The sequence below is a fragment of the Mesoplodon bidens genome (genome assembly GCF_964165515.1).
Source record: "Mesoplodon bidens genome assembly, chromosome: 2".
NCBI classification, from domain to species: domain Eukaryota; kingdom Metazoa; phylum Chordata; class Mammalia; order Artiodactyla; family Ziphiidae; genus Mesoplodon; species Mesoplodon bidens.
Window position 1 is genome coordinate 84495425 of NC_138177.1, and position 9519 is coordinate 84504943.

Here is a 9519-nt window from a genome sequence, read left to right on the forward strand (position 1 = left end):
TCCTAGAGAATCAGACTTTGAAGACTAGCGGGATTTCATTGCAGAACTTCAACAGGACTGGGGTAAACAGAGACTCCACTCTTGGAGGGCACACACAAAGTAGTGTGCACATTGGGACCCAGGGGAAGGAGCAGTGACCCCATAGGAGACTGAACCAGACCTACCTGCTAGTGTTGGAGGGTCTCCTGCAGAGGCAGGGGGTGGCTGTGGCTCACCGTGAGGACAAGGACATTGGCAGCAGAAGTTCTGGGAAGTACTCCTTGGCATGAGCCCTCCCAGAGTCCGCCATTAGCCCCACCAAAGAGCTGGGTAGGCTCCAGTATTGGGTCACCTCAGGCCAAACAACCAACAGGGAGGGAACCCAGCCCCACCCATCAGCAGACAAGCAGATTAAAGTTTTACTGAGCTCTGCCCACCAGAGCAATACCAAGCTCTACCTACCCACCAGTCCCTCCCATCAGGAGACTTGCACAAGCCTCTTAGATAGCCTCATCCACCAGAGGGCAGACAGCAGAAGCAAGAAGAACTACAATCCTGCAGCCTGTGGAACAAAAACCACATTCACAGAAAGATACAGAAGACGAAAAGGCAGAGGGCTATGTACCAGATAAAGGAACAAGATAAAACCCCAGAAAAACAACTAAATGAAGTGGAGATAGGCAACCTTCCAGAAAAAGAATTCAGAATAATGATAGTGAAGATGATCCAGGACCTCAGAAGAAGAATGGAGGCAAAGACTGAGAAGATGCAAGAAATGTTTAACAAAGACCTAGAAGAATTAAAGAACAAACACCTAGAAGGATTAAAGAACAAGCAAACAGAGATGAACAATACAGTAACTGAAATGAAAACTGCACTTGAAGGAATCAATAGCAGAATAACTGAGGCAGAAGAACGGATAAATGACCTGGAAGACAGAATGGTAGAATTCACTGCTGCAGAACAGAATAAAGAAAAAAGAATGAAAAGAAATGAAGACAGCCTAAGAGACCTCTGGGACAACATTAAATGCAACAACATTCGCATTATAGGGGTCCCAGGAGGAGAAGAGAGAGAGAAAGGACCCGAGAAAATATTTGAAGAGATTACAGTCGAAAAATTCCATGGGAATTGGGAAAGGAAATAGCCACCCAAGTCCAGGAAGTGCAGAGAGTCCCAGGCAGGATAAACCCAAGGAGAAACATGCCGAGACACATAGTAATCAAACTGACAAAAATTAAAGACAAAGAAAAATTATTGAAAGTAACAAGGGAAAAATGACAAATAACATACAAGGGAACTCCCATAAAATTAACAGCTGATTTCTTAGCAGAAACTCTACAAGCCAGAAGGGAGTGGCATGACATATTTAAAGTAATGAAGAGGAAGAACCTACAACCAAGATTACTCTACCTGGCAAGGATCTCATTCAGATTCGATGGAGAAATCAAAAGCTTTACAGACAAGCAAAAGCTAAGAGAATTCAGCACCACCAAACCAGCTCTACAACAAATGCTAAAGGAACTTCTCTAAGTGGGAAACACAAAAGAAGAAAAGCACCTACAAAAACAAACCCATAACAATTAAGAAAATGGTAATAGGAACATACATATAGATAATTGCCTTAAATGTGAATGGATTAAATGCTCCAACCAAAAGACCCAGGCTTGCTGAATGGATACAAAAACAAGACCCACATATATGCTGTCTACAAGAGACTCATTTCAGACCTAGGGATACATACAGACTGAAAGTGAGGGGATGGAAAAAGATATTCCATGCAAATGGAAACCAAAAGAACGCTAGAGTAGCAATACTCATATCAGATAAAATAGACTTTAAAATAAAGAATGTTACAAGAGACAAAGAAGGACACTACATAATGATCAAGGGATCAATCTGAGAAGAAGATATAGCAATTATAAATATATATGCACCCAACATAGGAGCACCTCAATACATAAGGCAACTGCTGACAGCTATAAAGGAGGAAATCAACAGTAACATGATAATAGTGGGGGACTTTAACACCTCACTTACACCAATGGACAGATCATCCAGACAGAAAATTAATAAGGAAACAGAAGCTTTAAGTGACACAATAGACCAGGTAGATTTAATTGATATTTATAGGACATTCCATCCAAAAACAGCAGCACATGTAACATTCTCCAGGATTGATCACATCTTGAGTCACAAATCAAGCCTTGGTAAATTTAAGAAAATTGAAATCATATCAAGCATATTTTCTGACCACAGCACTATGAGATTAGAAATCAATTACAGGGAAAAAATGTAAAAAACACAAACACATGGAGGCTAAACTTTACGTTACTAAATAACCAAGAGATGACTGAAGAAATCAAAGAGGAAATAAAAAAATACCTAGAGACAAATGACAAGGAAAACACGACCATCCAAAACCTATGGGATGCAGCAAAAGCAGTTCTAAGAGGGAAGTTTATAGCAATACAAGCCTACCTCAAGACACAAGAAAAGTCTCAAATAAACAATCTAACCTTACACCTAAAGGCACTAGAGAAAGAAGAACAAACAAAACCCAAAGTTACTAGAAGGAAAGAAATCATAAAGATCAGATCAGAAATAAATGAAAAAGAAATGAAGAAAAAAATAGCAAAGATCAATAAAACTAAAAGCTGGTTCTTTGAGAAGATAAACAAAATTGATAAACCATTAGCCAGACTCATCAAGAAAAAGAGGGAGAGGACTCAAATCAATAAAATTAGAAATGAAAGAGGAGAAGTTACAACAGACACCGCAGAAATACAAAGCATCCTAAGAGACTACTACAAGGAATTCTATGCCAATAAAATGGACAACCTGGAAGAAATGGACAAATTCTTAGAAAGGTGTAACCTTCCATGACTGAACCAGGAAGAAATAGAAAATATGAACAGACCAATCACAAGTAATGAAATTGAAACTGTGATTTTAAATCTTCAAACAAACAAAAGTCCAGGACAAGATGGCTTCACAGGTGAATTCTATCAAATATTTTGAGAGGAGCTAATACCCATGCTTCTCAAATTCTTCCAAAAAATTGAAGGGGAAGGAACACTCCCAAACTGATTCTATGAGGCCACCATCACCTTGATACCAAAACCAGACAAAGATACTACAAAAAAAGAAAATTCCAGACCCATATCACTGATGAATATAGATGCAAAACTCCTCAATAAAATACTAGCAAACAGAATCCAACAACACATTAAAAGGATCATACACCATGATCAAGTGGGATTTATCCCAGGGATGCAAGGATTCTTCAATATACGCAAATCAATCAATGTGATACACCATCTATTAACAAATTGAAGAATAAAAACAATATGATCACCTCAAAAGAAAAAGCTTTTGACAAAATTCAACACCCATTTATGATAAAAACTCTCCAGAAAGTGGGCATAGAGGGAACCTACCTCAATATAATAAAAGCCATATACTACAAACCTATAGCTAACATCATTCTTAATGGTTAAAAACTGAAAGCATTTCCTCTAAGATCAGGAACAAGACAAGGATGTCCACTCTGTCCATACTGGACAGCTACATGTAAAAGAATGAAATTAGAACACTCCCTAACACCATACACAAAAATAAACTCAAAATGGATTAGAGACCTAAATGTAAGACCGGATATTATCAAACTCTTAGAGGACAACATAGGAAGAGCACTGACATAAATCACAGCAAGGTCTTTTTTGATCCACCTCCGAGAATAATGGAAATAAAAACAAAAATAAACAAATGGGACCTAATGAAACTTAGAAGCTTTTGCACAGCAAAGGAAACTACAAACAAGATTAAAAGACAACCCTCAGAATGGGAAAAAATATTTGCAAACGAATCAATGGACAAAGGATTAATCTCCAAAATATATAAACAGCTCATGCAGCTCAATATTGAAAAAACAAACAACCCAATCCAAAAATGGGCAGAAGACCTAAATAGACATTTCTCCAAAGAAGACATACAACTGGCCAAGAAGCACATGAAAAGCTACTCAACATCACTAATTATTAGAGAAATGCAAATCAAAACTACAATGAGGTATCACCTCGCACCAGTTAGAATGTGCATCATCAGAAAATCTACAAACAACAGATGCTGGAGAGGGTGCAGAGAAAAGGGAACCCTCTTGCACTGTTGGTGGGAATGTAAATTGATACAGCCACTATGGAGAACAGTATGGAGGTTCCTTAAAAACCTAAAAATAGAATTAGCATATGACCCAGTGATCCCACTACTGGGCATATACCCAGAGAAAACTTAATTCAAAAAGACACGTGCACCCCAATGTTCATTGCAGCACTATTTACAATAGCCAGAACATGGAAGCAACCTAAATGCCCATCAACAGACGAATGGATAAAGAAGATATGGTACGTATATACAATAGAATATTACTCAGCCATAAAAAGGAATGAAATTGGGTCATTTGTAGAGACATGGATAGATCTAGAGACTGTCATACAGAGTGAAGTAAGTCAGAAAGAGAAAAACAAATACCGTATACTAACGCATATATGTGGAACCTAGAAAAATGGTACAGATGAACCGGTTTGCAGGGCAGAAATTGAGACACAGATGTAGAGAACAAATGTATACACACCAAGGGGGGAAAGTGGTGGGGTGGGGCAGGGGTGTGATGAATTGGGAGATTGGGTTTGACATGTATACACTGATGTGTATAAAATGGATGACTAATAAGAACCTTCTGTGTAAAAAAAAATAAAATTCAGAATTTCAAAAAAATTATATATATAAATTAGATTTGGGATTAACCTGAAATATAAAATTCTAAAACCAGTAGTGTATCAGTCTTTTATAATTATTAAGAACTGCCCTATAAGCTAGAAATAGAGTCCTTTTCTTAAAGCAGAGTCGTGCTATTTTTTAACAATAACAAAATAGGAATGTATTTTAAGCAGCTATCGGAAGTCTTTAACCAGTAGCCATAATCAAGTAGTACATATAAAAGTGCCACTTATATTCAGTAATTATTGGTTATAATTATTTGTTAACTTGAGTTAATCATGCAAGCAGTTTGCTGGCTTTTTTAAAATCAATTTTCATCATTTGAAAGTCATTAATAAGTGGTTCCTTCTGTTTCAGATCTTTGGCATGATATTCAGCATGGTCCTTTGCTGTGCGATACGAAATTCACGAGATGTCATATGAAGCTTCTTCTACATGAAAATTGTAATCTAGAGCATACAAATGTCACAGGAGCTGTCTCCTGGCTCATTTTTAATATTCAAAGGACATTCGAAGGATCTAAAATAATTTGCTGTTAATTGTACATTTGCACATGTATGTATGTTTGGCTCATTACTGGTTTACCCCTTGAGTGAATGCCTATGTATGTTGACTGAAGCATATTCATGTGTGATCTGCATGTTTCTGGTATATGCATAATGAAATCTGTTTGCTGGGAATTCCTGATTCTTGTTATGTGAGAGAAACACATATTTAACTCTCAGAAAAAGATCAAAAAGCTTTGATAAACTTTAAAAACTTTGTTATTTAGGAAAAAAATATGATAGTGGGTCAGTTTCTCAGACTCTAGCCATAGGAAGTTAGATACAGAGAATTCAGGGATTTCTAGTTTATGGAAGCAATAAGCTACAGGAATTGAGACATCATGGTGCAGTGTTAAAAGTAACTGTGTTTGGGTTAGGTGTAAGGGTTTCCTGGGATTTTTTTTAATATACATACTCTCCCCAGAATTTAGGGCTAAACACATCTGTAAAACTAAATATAGCTTTTGGAAAATCTAATTTGACTAAGTCAGACTTTCCTAGTATTTAAAAAACAAAACAAAACAAAACAAATCTTGCTCTGGAAAGAGGTGTCACACAGACAATCACCTGCCCTATAAAACTGAGAGTTTTTAGGACTAGAAAGAAAATCTTTTAACAACTTTTTAAGGAAATATTTTTGTTCTTATATAAAGACATTTAAATATTGCTTTATGACTTTCCTTTTCTGACTCTTCTCTGAACTACTGTAACCCCCACATACACAAAAGAGCTTTCATCTCCAACTTTTCTGTGTTTCTTCAGATGTAAGCATAGAAAGACTAAAGCAAGAGATCTGGCAGTTGCAAATTGTGGGAAATAGAATTTTTACTGGCACTGTATCTTTGAAATACCTCATAACTTGAGTTTACATATTTTCCTAATTTTTTGGTATTTTTCTTATTTATTCACCTAGAGAATTCTTCTTTATAGATTAAGAACTACAGTTTTCGGCACTTAAAATATACTATATCATGAGCATCCTTAGCCAAACCAAAATAAAGAAAAACATCCTCTCCTAGTTTTGTGCACACAACAGAGACAAGCTAAGGAAACAAAAATACACACACAACAGAAATATGTTCCTTCTGTGCAGTCTCCTATAAAAATAAAATGTTTGTGTTCTTTATGGTCTTGATGCTTCATTGTAATCCCAAATTTACAATCTAAATTGACATATACGTCCATTTTTAAATAGCAACTTGGTACATTTAGTAAATCATGGATTTTTTTAAATTACATTTTTTTTTTTTTTTTTTTTTCTTTTTTTTTTTGCAGTACGCGGGCCTCTCACTGTTGTGGCCTCTCCCGTTGCGGAGCACAGGCTCCGGATGCGCAGGCCCAGCGGCCATGGCTCACGGGCCCAGCCGCTCCGCGGCATATGGGATCCCCCCAGACCGGGGCACGAACCCGTATCCCCTGCATCGGCAGGCGGACTCCCAACCACTGCGCCACCAGGGAGGCCCTTAAATTACATTTTAAAAGACCACACAAAAATGAAAGTATGGGGGACTTTTGGAAACCCCCAAGTAAGCTTATACTCATGTGAGAACACAAGTCTTTGGGTCTGCACTAAAGGAGAGTGTGCACTCCGAGAAAGTTTTACAAAACATTTTGCTGAGAACACGTAACCATTTGAAGTAATCTCACTCCCATAGGGAACCACATTTCTCCTGCCATACTTGCTACTGCTACTAACTGTGGAGGAAGATTTCTAGAAAAAAAGCCAGACTGGAAGCAAGCCAAAAATTTAATTGTGCATGGCTACTTTGCTGCGTCCGTAGCTAACAGAAAGATTATTTTAAGAAACTCACTTCATGAAATAGATGTTTCTACCCTGGTAGTTGAGAAGTAGAGCTTTTTAAGTAAAGAACAAAAAGCCACCATCTCTCTTGGTGGCTTATTTCACCTGTCTGCCTGAAGACAGGAAACAGGCTTAAGGGCATACTTAAGTTTCTTCCAGCTCAGAATCTTCTGGGATTCAACAAAAGTGAGTTTCATTCTATATCTGAATTAACCTTAAAGAAGTCTAGCTAAAAGTGGAAGAGTAGAGATTTGTTCCATATGTAATTAAAGTGTGACTTTTGGGAGTAATTTTTCTAAAATATGTGCCATGAGTAAAATTAGAGAATTTCATCTCTGAGTGAGGGTAGAATTATATACATATATATCTTGAATCTACATATGCATCTTGAATATATATACATATATAACTTGAACATATGTATATGTGTGTGTATATATATGTATATACACACACATACATATATACATATATGTGTACAAATATATACACACACGTATAAAGTTTTGATTATATCTGTTTACCTGAACTAATTTGAGATCAGGCCCAAAGATTTTCTTAAATGATGGTTCCAAGGCACAGAATTAAAACTTCTTGATGAAATATTTTAAGTTATTTCAAATTAAATTTTCTATGTACCAGAATTTCTTGTTTGATTTATCTTAAAATCCTGTTATGTCTTTATACACACTCATTCAACTTATCTAAATGCCTAACTATCAATCAACCCAAATAATATGGTGAAAAAGGAGAGTAGTAACCTTTCTATAGTGTTACTAATAGGAGCTGGGCTTAAAAACAACACTCTAACAAAGTTATTGCATATAGTTATATTTCAATTAATATTGTTTCACCCGAATTACACCTCTTTTCCCCAGAGTAGCTCCTTTGTCATCCATAGTACAACCTGTAAAATTACACACTGATACAGAGGCCAGTGTAACCGCCCGTGCAGTCACCAATGACAGGTGCTCTCCTTTCCCCTGTGAGCAGTGCCAGTAGGTTTGACGTGGTGAGAATGAGGCTCCTAGAAAGATGGCAGTGAAGGAGATAGCATATTTTCCCTTCTAAAGTAAGTTTATCAGAGATTAAAAAGAAGAGACCCCCACCGTGTCATGGGTAAAATGTGGTTTCCATGGCCCCAAGGGTAACCCCTTGATTTCAGCAGCCCCATTTTCCCCACCCCTAGGAGGGAGCACTAATGAATGCTTGAAGCTAGTCACTTAACTACATCATCTTAGTTTGGCCTCATCAAAATCAAATTTGTGTTAAGGTATATTTTAAGACAGACAAATGGTTTCTATTTTCTTTCAATATGACTTTTTTTTTCTATAAAATAAATGTACTTGTAAGGTACTGTATGTAGGTGTCTTTTGAAAGGTAAAAAGACTACAATGCAAAATGTTATTAATCATTTTGTTGGTTTTCTCATTTTAACAACAACCACTAAATACATTTCAGGAATCCACTATTCAGATGGCTATCTCCTGGGGACATGGAATACATGAAGAATAGAAGTCATATGTCCTGAATGTTGCAAAGCAAAATCTATGCTGATTTCACAAAATTTTTAGCTAATATGCCAGAAACACTTCCAAAATTTTCGTGTTGTTTTTGTTTTTGTCCTGTATAATTTATGATGGTTTTGCTTATATTAAATAGAAGAAATTTAAATTAAATTAAAAGAAATAACCAACAAAGTGCCTAGCATGCCTGGCACTAATGAATATTATTACCTATTGTTACAATTATTATGTTTATGAGTTTTTGTTAATTATAAATCAAACGTGTAATTGTGTATAACTAAAGATACTTCTGCATGATACCAAATACCTATTTGAACACATTCGTTTGCTGAATTAATGAATAGTTTTTTATATATTTCCCAATTCTATTTTAATCTAAAGACTACATATCAAGAGCCATAGCTACAGTTCCTATATTTTTCTCTGGGCCTGCTCTGCCTTGTAAGATGTAACCCATTCTAATATTAGAATTGTTTTCTTACTTTGTTTTGGAACTACTATTTTGTACACTTGAAAAAACTCTTTATAAGAATGCTGATATGCTAAGATGAACAAGACAAGTCTCTGTCCCCAAGGAGGTTAGAGTGGAAAAAAGGCAAGTATAATTACCATGAGGTAAGTGCTATGATAATCATTAACCTGGAGTGGATCCATTCAGCCTTGGGAAGGATGGTCAGAGGAAAGAGGTTTCCTGAATTTTGAGGTCACCAAACTGAGTCCTGAAGAACCCATACAAATGAGTCAAGTAAAAAGAAATAGAGGTAGAAAAGAAAAGGGGATTACTGAGGAACAGTATGAAGAAGGCCCTGAAACAGAGAAAGCATGGAAACATTCAAAGAGGGAAGGTCAAGAACTGAGTTGATAAAGGGCCCTGTTAAACTGTGCTAAG

The 9519-nt window shown here is 36.5% G+C and overlaps 1 protein-coding gene across 2 annotated transcripts in view; it reads left to right on the forward strand.

The window, feature by feature from the left end:
* The window catches only part of TSPAN2 (tetraspanin 2), a 43241-nt gene extending 34307 nt beyond the window's left edge, over nucleotides 1-8934 (forward strand). Inside the window, exons 8-9 of one of the 2 annotated variants that reach the window (XR_014015049.1) lie at nucleotides 5116-5313; nucleotides 8566-8934. Coding sequence is in view for 1 of the 2 variants with exons in the window: in XM_081224080.1 (XP_081080206.1) it covers nucleotides 5116-5181 (66 nt within the window). In the remaining variant the exon portion in view is untranslated. Of the gene's footprint in view, nucleotides 1-5115; nucleotides 6546-8565 lie in introns of those variants that run through there. The other variant, XM_081224080.1, reaches the window with a different exon arrangement.
* The last annotated feature ends 585 nt before the right edge of the window (nucleotides 8935-9519 follow it).